The sequence below is a fragment of the Lipophrys pholis genome (assembly GCF_963383615.2).
Source record: "Lipophrys pholis genome assembly, chromosome: 19".
Classification (NCBI taxonomy): Eukaryota; Metazoa; Chordata; class Actinopteri; order Blenniiformes; family Blenniidae; genus Lipophrys; species Lipophrys pholis.
Genome location: NC_137647.1, coordinates 22,015,788 through 22,036,680, shown reverse-complemented (window position 1 = coordinate 22,036,680; position 20,893 = coordinate 22,015,788). Strand labels below are relative to the sequence as shown.

General features: G+C 41.1%; 1 protein-coding gene across 12 annotated transcripts in view; it reads right to left on the bottom strand.

Annotated features, from left to right (window-relative positions):
* The window catches only part of rbfox1 (RNA binding fox-1 homolog 1), a 397,214-nt gene that overhangs the window by 44,672 nt on the left and 331,649 nt on the right, over window positions 1-20,893 (bottom strand). For 9 of the 12 annotated variants that reach the window (XM_080488009.1, XM_080488010.1, XM_080488007.1 and 6 more), the window contains 6 exons: window positions 17,879-18,025; window positions 17,723-17,776; window positions 14,640-14,732; window positions 9,261-9,321; window positions 6,361-6,414; window positions 1,682-1,814 (listed from right to left, as the gene is read on the bottom strand). In XM_080488009.1, coding sequence (XP_080344135.1) covers window positions 1,682-1,814; window positions 6,361-6,414; window positions 9,261-9,321; window positions 14,640-14,732; window positions 17,723-17,776; window positions 17,879-18,025 — 542 coding nt within the window. The remainder of the gene's footprint in view (window positions 1-1,681; window positions 1,815-6,360; window positions 6,415-9,260; window positions 9,322-14,639; window positions 14,733-17,722; window positions 17,777-17,878; window positions 18,026-20,893) is intronic. The other 3 variants (XM_080488012.1, XM_080488004.1, XM_080488013.1) reach the window with 1 other exon arrangement.

Here is a 20,893-nt window from a genome sequence, read left to right as displayed (position 1 = left end):
CACTTGCCATTAGACTGGTTTCACACTTTTGTGTTATCTCTGATAATCAATAACTTCCTAAATGTCAAGGTGGCCCGGAGAGCCGGTGCGCTCATTAAAATGTACTCGGAGGGACGGCTACATGCACATATTGGCTTATTGATACTATAGACAGTCATGTTCGGCCCTCCTAAACACACCAGGGACCATTTTATGACCACACGCACACCCCCACACACACATGCACGCATACACAAAGCGAAGTTGGCTTTCCGAGCTGTGTCACAGGATTTATTTGGAGCCGGCGTGCCGCCTCTCGAGACAGGCAGTTTTAATAAAAATACATCACGGTCCACATTAATAATTCACCATCTGACTGCCACCGGGGCAATTAAGTGGTGCAGCAGCGTTAATGAAAGTACAATCTCTCGCACATATCTCTTTGTCAGGACCATGCCCGAGTGTTCACCCAAACCCCCTCACTCTTTCACTCCCTCACCCCTTCATCGTACGGGCTTGGTTAGTGTACACACAGAGGGCACGCGAGGAAAGGGTCTGGATTGGATTAACGGGGTTCCTCAACAAAGATGGCGGCTTGTGTAAACTCACGGCGGTACGTTTAGGTAGGTCAGCCAATTCCATGTGATCAATCATCATTTTGAACCGACACTCAGTTCTCCGTCCAGTCTTACGTGGAAGCGCCAACACATGGAAAAGGCTCATTGAAAGGTTCCTCTTCGTGCGTGTCAATCACACTGTTATTCCGAGTTGATCACCAGCAGAAGGTTTGCGTTTGTTCACGAGAGCACAGACTTAAGAGGCCGTTAATTCAAATCTCAGTAAGTCAGGCCCTGTGTTCTTCAGGATGCTGAATAATTGTTTTATGTATGTTTGTAATATTTGCTTGGTCATATTACTATGTCTATTCAGGAAACTTGTTAACTCTCGTCACATTAAGACACGACAGCAGGAGAAAATGTCCAATTTGTCCTCCGACTTTTCCTGGCGATGTACTCTTTGGCGAGCATTCTCCCAATGATGTTTGCGTTGTTCCCTCATCTTCTGCCACAGTTTGATAACAACCGAATGGAGAAGGAAGACCGCATTGTGAGTGCGAGAGGAAGAAACAAAATTCAGTCTTTCCTCATTTCTAAATAGATTCCCAGCCAGCCTCCTTATTGTCCATTCAGTCGCAGTCATAAAGAGCAAAATAAATAACAAGAACCGACAGAATAACGGCAAATCAGATCGGACTGCCCACAATGCACAGCTCTGCTCAGCGCGTCTCCAGGCGTTCAGCCACGGAGGGTCAGCGAGAGCTACTTGCAGGGGCTGGGAAGATGGGGATTTTTTTCTTTGTCACCTGAATAAATCTTCAAGAGTCAACACAAAGTGGGAAACCTCCCGTTCCACCATGAACACAGCCTCGCTCGATGACACCACAGTACAAGGCCAAATTGACAAGTCATTTCCCATGAGTTCGTGCAAAGGCACATGTCTTGGAGCATGCCTGTAGGTTGATTCAGCATGCTGCGGAAGTGTGTAGGGTGGGGGGGGGGGGGGGGGGGGGGGTGTTATTGCTATGAGGCGAGGCTGGCATGCACCTCTCTGCTGACTCTGGGTGCAGAGACTGAGGACTTGCCATTGGCTAAACAGAAGGAGGTGGAAAAGAACGTGAGAAGTGGGAGTACGGGAAGCTCACCCTCCGTATGCAGGGATGTGGGGAGGAGGCGCAGCTGCCCTGAACGTGTTGTACACGGTCCGTCCTCGACCTCGTAGGTGGGCTCCTCTGTACGCTGCTGCTGCACTGGCTGCTGGGTAGGGGAAACCTGGTACTGGAGACAGAGAACACCAACCGTCCAAACCGTCAGTGTTTACTGACCCAAACAGGGGATGGTTTCAGCTCATGCTAATAAGTAACTGCATTACAACAAGCTCAAAAATGTTTGTGAAAGCAAAGTTGAAAGTGTTTGTGAAAGCAAAGTTGAAAGTGTTTGGAATATCAACCTTACCGTATTTTCTGGACTATAAGTCACCCTTTTTTTTCATAGTTTGGCTGGTTCTTAATATATTTAGATATATAGTCATATATATATCTATATATAGTCATATATAGATATATAGTCATATATATATATATATTTATATATATATATATATATAGTCAGCCGTTAGCGTAGCAATCGGCATAGCTTAGCCGTCAATCAGCTGTTCGCTGTTAGCAACCGAAGTGTTGCAGAGAAAGGGTAATAAAGGGTGAATATAGTGATGACTGGCCATCACTGTGGCGCTGGCACGATGTGGAGATGAACCAAACTGGCCACTGATGGTCATTTTCACACTGAGAACCAAAAGACTGAATAACTTTCCAGATTAAATGTCTGTCCTTAGTATATATGTTTCTTTTTCACGCTTCATGATGCATTTTTTGACTGATGCGTCGTATTATAATAATAATAATAATAATAATAATAATAATAATAATAATAATAATAATAATAATAATAATAATAAGAGACTTATAGTCTGGAAAACACGGTAATGTTGCTCAATGGCCATACGGTTGAAATATACGTAAAGTGACTGTGTTGTTGAGCCACTAAAAGTATTTGACATGGTTAAAGCAGTACATGGTTTGGTCTCGGCATCAAAAGCCTTGTTTCCACTGTGCGGTACGGTAGGGTACGGTAGGGTACGGTAGGGCAAAGCGCACCAAGACCCAATTCTGTTGAGCGGTTCCACTGCAGAGAGTACGGTTAAAATGTCGGCGGGGTCGTGAACCCCGTGTAACGACGCAGGTGTGTGACATCATTGTGCAGCGTGTGCAAAGCAGCGAATGCAAACAACAGCGGGAGAGTTTATACAGCCGGCTTGTTGAAGGTGACGACTGTCGCAAATACTGCCTTGTTGCTCCTCCTAGGTATCTGAACTGCTAGGTAGCTCAATGTCGGGGTTACAAAAAATGGTAATGGTTCGGTAATTTCAAGACCATCCACAACATTTGTCTGTGGAGTCGCAAAAATAGCTGTACTGCACCGGGCCGTACCGGCACATACTGCGCAGTGGGAACAAGGCTAAAGCTCTTTTGCTCGGCTTACAAAGCAAAGTACTTGATTAGATTTATAAACCAAATGTACATGCTTTGACACAGAACTTGATTTCATCCAGGAATTAAAGTTCCTTTGCTGGGTTTTCTCACAAAAGGAATTTCTTTAAAAAAAAAACTGAAGGTATTTAGCTAAGTTTAAGTAATTAGCATGCTACGCTAACAATAGGGACCAAACTCAAAGACTTGATGTGGTTAAGGCACGTCTCAAAAGTAGTTAATTATCTTTTGGTACCAAAAGTAATCAGCTTCCTTAAGAACCAAAAGTAGTTGGTTGGGTGAGAAAAGAGATCAGGCGTCAAACCGTAAAAAGGTTCTGTCAGTGAAGCATTACGTGACCTTGGCTACTTGACATGTTCTTTATCAGATATCACCTTTGAGGTATTTAAGCAGTCCCAGCACATCTCTCCATGCTGACTTTGTCATTTATTATCACCTTTTTTCATCAGTCCAGCTACAATTACAAGGAAGGAGTCTTTTCTGAGCCACTGGACACATCTAAGACATAATATTTAAGAAAGCCACAATTACCAGAAGAAGTTAATGTTTTTTTTTTTTGTGGAAATTGAGCTATTATACCTGTAATTGGCATTAATATTTGAGTGTTGAAGAGAATATGTAAAGTATTATCTCATTTCCAGTTGTTGTGGGAAAATGTGCGTGAAGAAAGGGAAGTGCGGAGCGGGGGAAGAATGAAGAAAGTGTCGGAGGGAGTGGAGCTATTGCAGTGGTATTGTTATTAACTTATCATTAATCTTAATGGGAGACGACTGACACAAAGCTTAATTTGAGAGCTGGGGTGAGTGAAGGTTGAGAAGGAGATCGAGGTGCCATTTCCAACCCTAATTATACATCTCTTCAAAAAGGATATCTAATAAAATGCTAATAGAAACAGTGAATCATTCATTGACCTGATGAAAAATGGAAGGTTTGAGCCAAAGGATAAGAATTTCTCAAAGAGAGACAAGGAGAAGAGTGAGCCAGGTAATTGTTCCTATTCATCTTTTGTCACCTTGATTTTAGGGCCAAGTGGCCCGGCAACCCTTAAAGTCACATCAATGACTCCCAGACACGACTTCACTTCTCCTGTAAACGGAGCTCAAATAAAAATATCCTGATCGATCCAACAGATTTGTTGTCATTCCTTCTGTTTTTCATGGCAAGTATCTTAAGATGTGCTCGTTTCATTCACATTATGCAATTTGTTTCAGTCTCAATGTCAATAAAAACGTAGAATAAACCTCTAATTTCCTCTCTTGGGTTTTACCCGGTCCACAACTCTGTATCTGATGTTACTGAGGCTTTTCTCTGCAACGGAATCACAGATTTTTTTTTGAGTTTTACAGCCAGAAATTCTTGGTAATCTATGAGTATATCTTTGTGACACCACAAATATATGTAAATGAATTTAGTTCAAAGCTTATTTTGTGTGAAACACAGAAAATCCTGATGTACTTCCTAAATTATGAATTTCTCCCCATTTATTATAACCTAACAGTTCGGAGTTAAAATAATAACAGAAGACGTGAAAAACACTTTGTGTGACACAACGATTGAGGTGCATGTCTAGGATTTGTGTGAATTTGAGGAAATAATGAGAATTTGTGTCTGTTTCAAACTTCTCCTACATCTCCATAAACAGTGCCATACTTTGCCTCTTTCACCTCTTGGTTCCAGTCACCGCACCTGATTGATGCTTTTATTTTGAAAATGTGAAACAATATGCAGACCTGTGACAGCGCATTTAATCACAGTGATAACAGAGTTTAGCAGCTTGTATTGTAAATAACACACCGCATACGCATGGAAAAACATTCAGAGGCATTTTTAAGCTATAAAACATTATATATGTGCTGTTTTTTTTTATTTTTATCAGTTGTTGACATATGATTAGTTTTGTAACTTTGAAAAGTGCTGGATTTGTTCCTTTAAACACCCTTCAAAATGTCTTTCAGTGAAATGGTTACCAGAGCTCTGTGTTCTCCGCCTTCAGGTCCCATCTTTTGTTTTGCTGTTGAAATATCTGCATTCACCTTTAATACAAACTGGCCAGATTGTGTGTCGTTTCCTTTATTGTTCAGTTTGAACTTCAGACTCACGGGTGGTGGTGACGGAGCTCATTTGAATCCGGTCAAAGAGAAATGCAAGTCAGGAGGTTATTAATAACCTGGACTCTGGATTCAGAGGTCGGCCGCCAGGTCGCAAAAGTTTGGGAGATTGTCAGTAGTGAGTGATGAAGTGGTTCGCACTCACAGAAAGAGGATCTGATTAGATTCCAGGCGTGAAGGTGCAGGAATAATTTCCTCTGCTGATTTGTTGGCCTATTTGTTTGGAGTCTTTTTAATTTCACTTCAATAGTTCCGCATAAAATGATGACTGCAAAGAGCCTAAATGACCTGGAAATCCCACCAACAATATTAAAGTATGTAAACTTCTTCTTATTATTATTATTACAATGATATATTGGAATATTAATCAAAGCCTATTTCTAACAACCATGGGCAAATTATCAGGATAAACAAAGCCCCCCCCAAAAAAACAGAAAACAAACATGCTCACTCTTTGTACATGTGCAAATACACACTAAATACACACGGATATGCCCTAATGGCATTTTGGGTGCTTGAAAGGTGAGACAAAGGTAAATCAATACAAAGCCATTTTGTAATTAAAAGAACTCGGGGGTGAATTAGGCAAACGACTGTCTGGAAAAATTGGAAATATTGATTTTAATTTACAAAATAATATTTAATATCTTTTATGTCCTTGCAGAAATGGACAAATTAGTTTCCCTCGCTCTTGTCCTTTGCGTTCGTTCACTCCTGCCCTCCTCAGCCGCACTCTTTACGCCTCTTATCACAAAATCCAGGTATTTCTTCACCCTAATGACCACGGTTAATGACAGCGTGCGGGGGCTGGGCAGTGGGAGAGAGGAGCCTGAGCGCCGGCTCGGCCAAGATTGAAGACGGCCTGTGGGTGTGGAGGTGGACGGATGAGAAAGTGGGTTTTGTTTGCAGCAGAGACGACAGCCTGCTGCTGCTGCTGCTGCTGCTGCTGCTGCTGCTGCTGCTGCTGCTTTTGTGCGACTCAGCAGAGTCGGGAGCTATAAACAGACCCCGCCTGGCTGTGTGTGTGTGGCGAGCGCAGAGGAGGGCGAGGTGAGGAGGCTCAACGTGGACACGCTGAAGAAAGTGACTAACAAAAAGAGTGAAGAGGAGGACGGATGATAACCAGTGAGGAGGTGGTGACAAATTGAGGCGAGCACATCTTCCTACCTGCATAGAATTCGGGGCTGTAGACAGCGCTGACCACTGGATTTAACTTCCAGCCTGAAACAAAGAGAAGAGGGGAAAGACGGGATTTGTGTTTGTGACGTACGTTTCACCATCGGCCGTCGTGATTTCAGTCGAGCTTTAATCATCCAGTGTGTACGTGACTTGAGTTTGTGGTGCGGGTGCGACTGGGCTGATGTGAAATCAAAACTAAATTCTAAGTTCCAGTAAACGAGTCCATCGAGAGCAGGATGAAGTGGTGATCTCAGTCCGGACTGTGTGTGCCATGTTTGACCTCAGAAGACTCTGAGAAGTCAGGTGAACAATGCAGACGACTCCATCAATGCCCAGTTCCCCACGGGAACCAGCGATTTGCGTGGTGCGTTCATTAAACGTCTCCTGGAGACGAGCTTTAGGCCCCGCCCACATGACCGCCACAGAACAGAGTTTTAGGAGCCCGTTCGTATTGAGAACGGGTTCCAGGGTGGAGACGTTTGAATTTCTTCTCCTCCATTTCTTAGGTATGTCTGTGGCAGCGTTACAGCGCCATCTATAAGCCTGGCGTATGTACTGCATCATGTTCATGGTGCCGTGTGGACGGGAGAAAAAAGATTGTTTTGGCTCGTGTGGACGGGAAAACCTTCAGAAAACCTTCTGGTGCGTAACCATGTGATCGTATTGTGGAAACAGGAAGCTGAACCCTGTGAGTGCGGCTTTATGTTTCAAGAGAAACGTTGTTGTGAAAACAACTTAATCTCATTCCCAGTTTGTCCTGAACTTAATCCACGCTGAGCGTCTGAACGCAGCCTGCCTCCTCCTGTTTCAGGTCCCACGTCGTCCTGTGCTGATTACACTGGTAATGTGTCCAAACCTAATCACGTCTCTCCTGTCTGCTTTTTCACCCTCTTTGCTTCACCTTTTCTCCACTTTTGCCGACTGGACTGATGACCTACAGTGAACCCTGCTAACACAACAACAAAGAAATCTTAACCCGAGGCCGAGGTCAACCTCATTCCTAGTCAAATCCATCCATGTTAATGCTGAATATTTACGTGTTGATTATGTTCTGTCTGAGCTTTAATCCACCTGAAGCTTTATTCGCATGTTGAGTTCACATGAATCTGAATAAATAGATACAATCCCAGATTCTACTTTGCAAAATAAGAAATGATCTTTGTATAAATGCCTCCAGCAACAAAACATTAAATAATTTTTTTTTATATATTCGAACATTCATGATTCAGATCAAATGGCCATGATAAAAACACATATATAAACAAATAACGAAATAACTAACTAACTAACTAACTAACTAAATAAATAAATACATAAATAAATAATTAAATACATTTTTAAGTTAATTCTAAATGATTAGTAAAAACATTCTCGACCTTGTGGTCACAGGGTGAACGTCAGAAGCAAAATAATCCAGGAACAAATTATAAAACACAACAGATTCAACAGTTTTGCTCTTCAGACGTGAGTGTGACGGTAGAAACCAATCAGCTGGCACGGCCCGGGCGCAAAGAGAAAGAACACTGTTTTTAGGAAGAACGACTCTTAAGGACGTGATCTAATCTGTACACGTGTTTATTTTGACCACAGATCTCATGACAATTCTCCACAGCATGCCGTCTACCTGTTACGGTTCAGCGGTTGCCATGGCGATCTACACACCGAAAGTCACCAACACCGTCTGAGTCGCCCGTCTCACTTTGTGGTGAAGCCGTCAGACTGGAGCATCTGGGTGAGCGGTGGCCGCGGCCCCCCACAATATTTCATGTAGTGACTGATGTTTACCACCATGTGCAGTGTTTGGCTCACATGAAACATGTTTTTTGGTCGGATGGCCAAAACCGGCGGTCCCATGAGACCATTGAAGCTTCTCTCAGAGTCTCTCCCACATGTCCTCATTAAACTGGAGCTGATGAAAGTGTCTTTGTCATTCTCCCCCTCAAACTGTGACTGGCCAAGCCACGTGCCAACTGTTGATGTCTGCATGGCCTCTAAAATCTGAGGCTTCGGAACTTCTTCAGAATTTCTCTCCTCGTATTCTTTCTTCTTTTTTTTTTCCCATCCATCCTCATTATATAACAGGTCTTCATGTGAAGCTTTTTTTTTTTTTTTGGTCCACTGCTCTTTCTGAGCAGTATTTCCACATGTTGGGGCGATTCGCGCAATATTGCCTCACCACGAGTTGGCCATTCCAGGTAGAGCTCATTACGCTGCTCATTTGTTTTCCAGCCTGGGTGGTCTCCATTTAAATCCATCAGATGACACAAAAGTATGTGTGTGTCGGAGTGTGGGGTGACTTTGTGGAATGCAGAGTGAGGAAATCAAACACAGCTCAAATATTAGGCATTTTAAAAAAAGTTATATAAAGATGATATTATCAAAATATATAAAGAAGATTAATGTAAAGCACAGGAAGGGTGATCAGAGCACCGAGGGGTAGTTTAGTTTCAGGGATGGATTATTCTATCAAGTATAACAGATGATTAGGGTGTAGGACGACAAAAGCAAGTTGCTTCTCCCTATTCCTTTTCGAAGTATGCTCTTATGATTGATGAGTAATATTTGATTGTTAATATTATTATTGCTGTTAAGATTGTTGTAATAATATTAATATTGTATTCATTAACTGTTTTTCTGTCTTCTCTATACTCATATTATTATTAGTATGAACATATTGTGTCATTGTCTTTCAATTTTAGGACAATGTTTTTTTTTTCATTTAAATGGTCTAAAAAAAAGATCATATATATCATATCCACTAACTGATCAATGGTGGGCCTATAACGCAAATACTCAATATTTCTAATTCCAAATGCTGAAAGGTATTTCGATGCAACGCTGTACGGCAGATAAACTTCAAGAATTAATAAAGGCGGCGCTGAACTTACCATTTGCATATGGGTTGACAGTCTTCTTATTTGTCATTACTCGGGCTGTTGCATTGTTGACCTACAGCAGGTAAAGACAGACCTCGGTGAGTTATGATACTCGGCAAACTCCGGCACACGTTTCAAAGTAAAACTTGCATGCAGAATTCCCTAGTGTCATAGACAAAGAAGGCAGTACATTGTGTCACAGCAAACACCCAATGCCATGTCTGTGTTTTCGAAAACTGCATTCAGAAACACCCATAACGACATCCAAAACAAAACCAGTCTTCTTTTCCATCTGCATGGATTCTGTCTTATGTCTTTCCAGCATGCTCTCCCCGACATAGTGACATTTCAGTGATACACAGACCAAAGTATAAAAAAAAACAAACAACAGATGCACTGTCAACATGGTGTCTCGTAAAAATGTACAGATGCATGCGATGGGTGAGGAGGAGGAGGAGGAGGAGGAAGGAGGAGGAGGAGGAGGAAACAGACGAGGACGATGTCATCAGGGGAAGGAAGGAGAGATTATGATGGGAGCATTATGCAACATCCAGTCAACTTGAAAATGTGAGAACTGTTGTGACCAAAGCAACAGAGAGCATTCACACTCAGACAACAGCCTCTCTTATTCATCGCAGAGATTAAATATCGAGATTGGAAAAAACAACCAAAAGAAAGGAGATGTACTGAAAATAAACCAGTCGATCGATAATCGATTAAATCATTCCAAATCAAACCAAAACGGAAAAGGGTGGATCAAAGTAAGGGTGCATTGTCGTCCAAAGTAAAAGAAAAGAAATGGATGGAAAGGGGGTTTCCAACAATCTCAGATAGATGTGCATACAAAGTCATATTTCAGTCGGTATCGCTCGCACACGCAACATCGGGAAAACACTTGAACACGCACGCCGACACGCAAGAAAATATGTATGTCATTATACAGCATCAACTCAACCACAATCCAAAAAGAAATGTCACGTGAGTTTCAGCGTTGCAAACGTTCCAGAGAGAAAGAGAGAGAGAGAGATTGATAGAGAGAAAGAGAGAGAGAGAGAGACAGAGAGAGAGAGAGAGAGAGAGACAGAGAGAGAGAGAGAATGCTGACAGAATGGCTTGCTCGCCCACACTTACCATTCCCAAACCTTTTGGCCCCGCCCACTTGTTTGTGTACTGTTACCGTTGTGACTGTGTTGGATGGGGGCCCTACACAAGCTACCGTTGGAAGGATGGTGGGGGAGGAGGGGATGAGAAAGGAATAAGTAACGTCTTACTCAGGTGGCCACGTCAACCTTTTGTAATCATTCCACTGCACAAACTCTCCCGCTCAGCCGCTCGGCTCTCTGCACACAAGCGCCGAGCTGCTTTCTTCAAGCACGACTCCAAACGTCTTGTCTGGACAATCCTCACAGTCTTTTTTTATTTATTTATATTCTATTTATTTACACATAGCAGAAAGATCCTTTCTTTTCCGCATTATACTGCGACATTTTATCTGTGCGAACCCAAGAAAGAACGTCCAAATACTTATTTTTCAAAATACATTACACAACTTTTATTTCCCTGTAACGTTTCGACAGCAGGGGGATGATGTCAATGCTTGTCCTGCAGAGGAGGAGGACTGTGTCTGCGAATAAAGGAGGATGTTATGCAAACTACAGGGAAAGCCTGGCAAGCTATCTCATTGATCTCCACTGGTTCAAGACTTCAGCTGTTTTCTGCAGACTTTACATCTATTGGAAACAATTCCCATGATCGTGCTCGTGTGTCCATTTATTCTTGCCTAATTATAATCAAGGACATACGGTATGCTTGTAATCTCTTGTTAAAGAGTCTTTTTTTTTTACTCATTGAATTACAATCTACAACACACTCATAAAAGCTTCAAATCCATTGTCGTGCTGAACAGAGGCAGACCTTTGTCAGGGGGGCTAGTTTAAGTCCCTTAACACCAGTAATGTTAATTGCTTTCATTTTGTAATCGAGCTGTCCTTTGGCTGGCGGGATTCGGGAGCTTGACCTCCCCTCAAGGCAGAAACAATCATTGACATTGACAAACTGCTTGCAAGTGGGACCAAACATTTCACCGCAGTTCTCAGCAAACACGTATAAACAAAGAGACAACGGTACCACTGCATTAGGGTCGAGCGGGCTCAGGCACTGCACTGCAGAAACTCTGCATGTTGAAGGGAAATTCACCGGACAAAGTGATATTCCAGCAAGTTAGAGGGGTTTTGTTTTAAGACAAACGACCTTGAAATGAACTCGTTTTGAGTTGTATTTTAGAAGGTCTATTTTACATTTCATATATTTTTTAAGCTGAGGTGTTATTATTACAAGATAAATAATCTAGATTTATTTTTTTTAAGTTTGAGAAAAAAATTGTCAAATATAGCTTAAAATAAATTGACCTGGATATTCTACATATCACGTCCTATTTCAAGAAATCTTACCAAGACAAATTTCACTTGTTCTCTTGGCAGATTTGTTCACTTATTTCAAGGTAGAAGAACCTTCAAGTAAGTTCTTTTTTCTTTCTTTTTGTTTTGAGAGGAGAACTTTTTACAGTGAGGGAACGAGGAAATTCCAAAATAAAAGGAATGAATATACAAGACTGAAGTGTCTGTGCTTATAGAGAAAGAAAAGGCCTAAATCCGTTTATGGAGACAATTAAGCACATTTCTTCATAAATCAGAGGAAACAGCATCGATGGAGCCACAGAAGCATTTTTGCTTTGAAAAACTTTAAGTCTTATTGAAGCATCTAATGTTTGACCGGGATCTGGGAGTTGTTGAGGAGTCAGACAAGACTGGAACTGCTGCTTTCTGCTGGCGAAGAAATCAAAGATTTACCTCAAAATAAAGCAAATAATCTCTAATATCTCCCCCAAACTGAAAAGAAGAACAAGGAGGAGGTGTGAAGAAGCACTGGCACTCCTAAACACGGGCTTTTCTTTCGGGCTGTAATTCTTCACAATAACACACTGCTTTGTGTCGTCCATTGTTTAGCTGGTAAGCTATACAGTTTTTAAAAGACACAAGCTGCGGCCAAAGGGAAAGAAGTTGCTCCTCTCCTCTATGTGAAGTCCTACATGGATTCGTTCCTAAGAGCTTCAGGCAGAAAAGTTCAAACTACTTGGGGGAGCGTCTGTCTTTAACATATCTGTGTAGAAAAATGTGCAGAGTTTGAAAGTCTACGAGATATATTAGTAACTCCTCTGCAAGGGTCAACTATCTATCCACCGATCGAACTATTATGGAACATATCTGAAGAAAAACTAATTGCTGGGCCTCGGCTGTGGAAGCAGATCCCTGTCATTGAACTCCTCAGCTGGGTTAAGACTCCACTCCCGTCCAGAATGAGAATCCTTTGCATGAGAGTGAACGCAGAGTTATCTTTAGAGAGCTGAAACGCTCCACGAGGACACATGGACAATACCTCAAGAGGAGCTTGGGATCTGACCTGAAAAGGTCAGAACCAAAACGCCGGCTGAAGATAATGTAGAAGAAGCCGGAGAGCTTTTGATGCGTCGTGGATAAGACGGCGGCACAAAGCATGAGGAGGCAGGACCTCTCCAGCGTCCCTCGCTCTCTCACTGGTCTACAGAGAATTTGGGACTTTTCAGATAAGCTGGTAGATTCTTGCAGACATGAGATCTTGCTGCAGAATCTGGACAAAGCGCGGGGGATTAGGCTCGTCTGTGCTCTCGCTGAGGGAAAACAGTCATTATCGTCGATGCAAAAGACTAGAATAGCTTTCCTTCGTGCCGACAAAGATTACGGGCATATTCCTATGTTACAGTATTCTGAGAGAACGATCAGGGTTGAGGGAAAGACAAAAGGTTAACCATGTAGAACAGTATGAAGATAATTAGAAGAGTGAGTCGAACTTCCAGATAGTTCAGAGGTCGATTACGTGCCACGGTGGCAAAAGTAAAAGACCACGAGACACAGTAAGGACAACAACTGCAAAGGTTTGCTTGATGACTAAGATGAGCAGCTCCATCTCTGGACCTGAAGGTTCATGGAGTTTGCAATAGATATGGCGTCGTCGAAATTCTGAATATACGTCAGTGGAATTAACACTTTGGGCGAAGGAGGTCTGCGTGCAGACACAAAATAAAATTCATTAACAATGAATTAATTAACCACTGATCTAAATATGTGAATGCGAAGCGGAGCAGCTGCTTTAGTGGAAAACTGTTCTGAAGGCATTCCTGATGAGCAGCAACGATCCACTGCACGGAGAAATCTGCTCTCCACTGACAGGAGGACCAAAAACTGAGCCTGTCATCGCCAAGGTAACTTTGAGGGGTAAAAGAGAAATGATCCTGGACAATCAACATCCTCCACTATGTCCATTTTGACTGATGAGTAAAAGTCGAGCGTTGTCTAACAGCGAGGCTGAGTTCATCTCTCCACGTGGTTTAAGATTTAGAGAACTAGGGGAACTGCTTGAAGACGCTTCAGCCAGATTGAGGTGACAAAGACGACCTCGCTGTCGTTCTCGTGTGGACGAGGTGATCAGCTGCATCAAGGACACGGACTAGTTCAAACCAGCAGAAAATGCTGGTTAATCAAAGAGACGCTGATTAAATGACTGTCGTCACTGACCTGCGTAGTTTAAAGTTCAGACGAGTTCGTTTGACATGGTGCCGAATTTTGATTTCACTGTTTGATTCAACATCGTCTTTTCTGTTGTAGCTAAAGGACTATTTATGATATCGACACGTTTGAGCTCAGGGTTAATGCTTTGTGGCTGTTCTTGACTAACACAGGAATTGAAATGTCACAAATGAGCTGAGATGTACTTTTCCAATCTGAATGACTTTCTCTGGGAACGGACGAGCAGGATGTTTGTTTTTGTGACGGTCCGAATGGGAAAGCCCGTTTCGGCCTTCAGTAACACAGGTGAGAACATATTCAAAGGTCAGGATCAGTTCAACACCAACAGCTGCAAACTCTTCAACACACAAATGTTCATCTGTGAGTTTTCTTCTTCAAACCTTTTAGTTGAGGTTACATTATTTTTCTCGACAAAAACCAAGTGAAACAAGAAAATATAGGAACAAAAAGAGCAAAACTAACAAAAGAATAAAACGGAAAGTCTCTCACATACAGAAATGTCGGCCTTGTTATGTGTCAACATTTATTTGGGTTTGGATTGATGAAGCTGCACAAGAAAAGGGAGCTGATGAGGCTTGCATGACTTGACAGCTTGATGTATTAAGAAAGATGGCGAGGTGGGAAGTGGCGGTGGACTGCCAAACACTCACCGACAACGACCCTCGTAAACAAACACACACACAGAAGCTCACAAAGAGGAAAAGGGAGAAACAGGGGAGAAGGAAAGACTTTGAAAAAAAAAATAAAAAAAATATTAGAGAACATGCACCTCTATTTTACGGCCTTCCACCACGGTGCCATGTAATTTCTCTCTTGCCCTGTCGGCGTCCATGCTATGCTCAAACGTTACAAACCCAAAACCCTGCGTGTGGAATGGAAAGAGGAAAGAACAAGAACATCGTTTAGGAGAAATCAAACATTTCACAGTGAACAGTGACTTTCTTCAATACAAAACACAGAGCTGCTTTAAAACCTGTGGGAGTGATGGGGTCAGTAAGAGGCACACACATATACAAAACCAGAAGTGTGACATTTAAATGTAATCAGAAACGCTTGAGGTCTGCAGGAATTATGTAGAAATAGGACAAAAAAAGTCTTCTGAATTATCTTGGAATACAATTTGACTGTATTTGCTTATTTCATGGTTCATTTGGAACCATAAGCACCATTTCTACGCAAACGTCACACAAAATCCCACAATCATAATGAAGCCATTAGCCGTAAACGTTCTCTATAACGACATTTCTGGACTACAGAGCACGCCCGATGATAAGCCACACCCACCAAATTTAAAAAGGAAAAGAAAAAAGAAAGTTCGGAGTTACGTGATGCACTTGAACGCATCACCCATGTACCCAAATCCATAAATTAGCCACATCATTGTTTAATAAGCAGGGTTGAAAGTGTGTGAAAAGACGTTGTGACTTATAGTCTGTAAATTACAGTAACTTCAGAAAGGTTAAATCACCCTTTGATTGAACAGAGGAAGACACAACAAGTTTAGTTTTATGTCTTTGATTCTGAAAAACAGCTAATTGGAGTTTACAATATGAGTCCAATCAATGAAACTACATGTGATCCAGGTCTATTTTTCACTTCAGAAACTTTACATCACCAATTGTTGATGAGCATCAAACTGAGGAGATAGAACATCTCCTGTCCAAACTGCAAAGTGAACTTCACAGAATTCCCAGCGAGGATTCAAGAAAATCTACTAAATAATCTACTGATACGATCCACCCTTCAGGTTGTTTTCACACCAGAGAATGAACTGAAACCGAAATATTGTCACCTGGACCCAGAATCTGCTGACTGAAGCTTTTCTGGACTGGTTCTGGTTCGTTTTGATAAAAGAGGCTTTGTCAGTTATTGTATCCAGGATTTAGGTTTAATTTAATTTAATTTTTTTTTGCAACATTCTTAACCATGTGTTTTAATACATTGTGCATTTTTTATTTTTTTTAGGTTAAACACATCGTCTTTGCCTCTACTACGTGACTGTGATTATATTTCACTCATAGACCTGAAAGAAATTAACATCCAATATGGAAGCTATAAGTACTGTATATGTATGTGTTGGAGACAAAAGTGAACTTAAGAAAGAGAACGTCCATGGGAGGAGCGTATATTTTTAGATGTATATCTTTATGTATCTTCAGATGTATATCTTTACGTATCTTTAGATGTATATATTTTGATGTATATCGTTATGTATCTTTAGATGAATATATTTTGATGTATATCGTTATATATCTTTAGATGTATATATTTTGATGTATATCTTTATGTATCTTTAGATGGATATATTTTAATGTATATCGTTATGTATCTTTAGATGAATATATTTTGATGTATATCGTTATATATCTTTAGATGAATATATTTTGATGTATATCGTTATATATCTTTAGATGTATATATTTTGATGTATATCTTTAGATGTATATAGTTTTATGTATATCTTTATATAACTTTGGATGTATGTCTTTAGATGTATATCTTTATGTATCTTTAGATGTATGTATTTTGATGTATATCCTTATGTATCTTTAGATGTATATATTTTGATGTATATCTTTATATAACTTTGGATGTATGTCTTTAGATGTATATCTTTGTATATCTTTATGTATCTTTTGATGTATATATTTTGATGTATATCTTTATATAACTTCAGATATATATCTTTGAATATAAATCTTTGTATAAACGAGATGCATAATACAATTCATCTAAGTTAAGGGATTTGCAGCATTTTACTGTTGTGTCTCATTCATTACTCACACAGATCAACAATCTCAGGCCACAAAGGTTAATAACATGGTTCAGTAATGAATTCCTCAATGGCAGATGTCAACGGCCATAATGCGCAATTCAGCCTCAGTGCAGTTTTCTGATGTTGTAAATATATTAATCTGAGCTCATTTGAGAGGAAATGAAGGAAAAATAATATCAGAAATAAAATTCAAGCTAAATCATTACTACAAGTGAAAGCTTGGAAATATCAGGCATTGTGTGAAAAGTCTCAGAGAAGTTCAGACTTTAAAAGCAGCTGCAGTCCAAAGAGAAGGACTCAGAAACAACGCGCTGCTGTTCTCAAGAGGACATTTCAATATACTCGTATTGATCTGCCATGACTCTGGTTTATTAATGAAATAGACTGGGAAAATACCTAATTAACTTTGAACGTCAGTCTACAAAATTTCCATCAATATCAAAATCATATTGTCCCTCATTGATGGTGTTTATCATTGAATGTTTCATTGACTGGACGTTTCTCATTTGTACTTCCAACCACAAACATATGACCTCTTTTTTCATAAAAAAAATCTTCCTGTTTGTGTGTTTTTTTTCTCCCACCAAGTATGTGGCTGGACAATTTAGTTCAGGAGTTGAATCAGGTTCTAAACTAAATAAAAAGTTAGAAGGGATGTCTTTGTTGACTTGTGTGGAGGACATCGTCCGTCCGCTACCTCGGGAGGAGGACTCCTGCTGAATTATGGCGCATGATACCAACTTTGGCTTAGCCGCACAGTTCTGGTGGAATTTAATCTCCTTGAGGTTCCCAAGTTCAGCCTCCATAGATCAAACACGCAGGACCTTGACTTCAAAGTGCAGGAAGTGCACTGATAAAGGCCCAATGTATTCTGTGAAAGCGGCGACCGAGGCGCGATCAATCACCTCAGCTGATTCATAAGGAAACTTTAAAGGAACACCGAGAACACAGTAAAGAAAATAAAACAAAAATAAACACCATCTCTGACAGTAACTGGTTTTCTCTTGGATTTCCCGTACAGGGGAAGTTCATTACACTCTTATTGGATAAATACTGGACAGAGAGGAAGCACGTACCTTGGAACCGCGCTCGTTAAAAATGATTTCCACATCCAAGATTTTGCCAAATTGCTGTAAAGAAACAACATGAGCTTGTCAGTGAACTGATGTTGGACGTTGTGAGTTTGTGTGTGTGTGTGTGGGGGTGGGTGTGTGAGAGCTTGCTGTACTCACGCCGAACATTTGCCTGAGGTCGGGGTCTCTGAACCTGAAGGGGATGTTGGAGACGTGGAGTCTCTTGGGTTGGGCCTTGCTGTCTGTGCTTTCAGGTACAGTCTGTGTCGGAGGCTGACTGTCTGTCTGGGCAGCATCATCTGTCTGCTGGGAGCAAAACAACAACAAAGACACACAAATGAAAGATAAAATACTTTGGGCAACCGTGTAATTTCACAAGATTCTTGGCAATACCAGCCCTCCGGGGTCAGAACTGGTCGTCAATAACGGATTTTAGTTCAGGGAGCTCTACGTTTTCGCTTTGAAGGTTGAAGTCCTGCCTGTGTGCGGTCTGCATGTTCTCACTGAGCCGGTTCGGGTTTTCTCTGAGTTCTGTGGTACAGATTAGTTTTTTAATCACACTTTGTTTATTGTCTCTCTCGTCTTTATGTTGAACAACAATCACAACAACATTCACAAAAACCCTAAAACAATACAAGATTATCTGCATGAAGAAAATGTCAATAAAATAGCAATAAAACCACACATAAAGTAATACAATTGCAAATTTCACCAACATGATACCAGGAATAAACTAGAATGTACCAGTTTTAGTTTATGTCAAAGAGGCCCAAACTTATGGGATGAGTTGAAAAGCAACTTAAAACAATCAGCCACATTATATATATCAAAAAGAAAACTAAAGAATCAACGACTGGAGAGTTATTCACGTGGTTTACCTGCAGCTTAGTACTCTCAGGGTTAAAAGGTTTTCTCTCTGTACATGGATCAAGGCAAAGTATATATTACTGTTACGTGCACAGAAATGTCGAGTCATTTATTGCCTTTTCTTTTTAGGTTTACGATGGGTTTGTTTCTATATGTGTATATGTATGTATGTGTATGTATATATATGCACAAATTAGTCCTCATTCATCACTACTGACTAGTGATGTCTGAGGAACCTAATTGTGGTTGAGCCATTCTTGGTTGATGTGCAGCACAAGATGCACTGGGTGGTGGTAAACATGATAAGCTCCAAGCTTTGTTGGGGGTCCATCTTTTCCATACTTTAGTGAAATTCATGCACAAATCAAAATCACTGTGATATATGTGAAATTGTGGGAAATTAATGAAATGAATGAATAAAATCCAACCTGCATGGACTCAAGTAAACAGAGTAAGTGATCATAGATCAAGAAAAAGAATTAGAATAAGGAATGTAAAATAAAAGATATATAAATAAATAAATATAAAAGTAAAAGATACAAATTACAAAGTTAACAACTGTGGTACAGATGAAGCATTAAGAATTTCCTTGTTACACTCATTCTTTGAAAATCTGAAAATCTGAGGATCCGTCGGCTCAGTAAAGACCAATGAATGCAAGAAATGTGTAAATTCAAATCAACAGAAAATCATTAGAAGTAAACGACAGAATAGAGGCTTTATGTAATCCCCTTCAGGCAGAAGAAACACATTAGAATTTATTGCCTTCATATTCTGCTTGTATTGAGTTTCATTTAAACTGAAAAGATGGAAAGATTTTTCCTTTTTGAAATGTTTGCTTTGTAGTCGTTTGCATAAGGGACGTCCCATTTCCAAGTCATTCTGTTCCTCTTGCATAGTGCGCTATGAAACACCAATAAAGGTGATGTTGAATATTGAGCTAGAATGAAATCCTGTTGCAGAGCAGATATTTCTTCCATCTTGAAATTGTTATCAGTTGTGATCGATCCCGGCTTCACCTGCAGGCATCTCTTGTTCTCTGCTGAAACTTTGCAAACAGCTGAATCGGGGCTTCTCAAGTAAAAAGGATGTGTAGCTTCGTATATCACATTTGTTTGCTCTCTTTTCTTGAATGTTTATTAGCGATGGACGGGAGCGGAGGTTTTTCCGGGGTATGCTAAGGCTGCGAGCGCGGCGAGTTGCCTCAGTATCGCAGGTCGATAAAGTGCCAGAGGGATTTTCATATTGACTTCAGGTGTTTCAGCGAGAGGGAAGGCCTTGGCTGCTTCGATCTACGCCGGCAGAAGACGTGCGCTGATTTATGTAGATCGACATGTGGCAGCTCGTCCTGCAGCGGCGCAAATAACTTGGAAAATCCAACAAAAGAAGCCGAACAACGGCATCTGTTTTGCACGGCCGATACCTGCGGCGGCGTCCTCTCGTCCGCGGCTTGATGACCTCAATCAGTAGATAAATGACACCCAGAAACGTATCCGGCTCGGACATAGCGTGGACTCACTGGCAGGCAGAAAATATTTACAAAAAAAAAAAAAAAAAAAAAGCCTCCAGGCGCCTCTGAAGTCCTCCAGGGAGGAAAAAAAAATCATGTATTCACCACCTCAGGCTGTGGCTTAGCTGGCAGCACAGGCTGGCTTTCAATCCCAAGGTTAGCGGTTCAACACCCCCCCCCCCCCCCCCCCCCCAATGTATTAAAGTGTTTTTGGGGATGACAGTGAACCCCGGGTTAATCCCTGACTGGCGTGTATGAATGGATGAATACGACCGGAGAAGTCCCGTTTTTTCCGTTTCTGTCATCAACGACGTCACAAGAAGAGTCCGAATGAAGCAAACGAGACGTTTGGTTTCGTCTCCGCCGGACGTCCACGAGATGAAAAAGCTCAAACGATCTCGTTCGCAGGTCGTCACGCTGCTGGAGTCAGTCCGTCGTCTTTTCATCACGCCGTTCACACACGGATCATTCGGCTTCCTTCACCAGCCGTCAGGAACAAACTCTTTTCATCCTGTTTTTTAGTTCCTCGTTCTTAGTTGTTTGTTCGGATCTGGAACCTCCAGATGACACTGAGTGTAATGTTGCTTGGTTATCTTTACCTGGCCCTGCACCAAAATACCTTAAATAAATAATCTATAGTCATTTTGATTCTTTATTTGCTGCTTTGTGTTTAACATTCAAAGGACAATGATTATTTCAGAAAAAGGGGCAGAGGACATAAGTTTAATCTTCTTTCGGCTCCATTTCATTCATAAATCTGTGAAGCCTTGTTCTGTATTGGACTGAATTTATTTTAT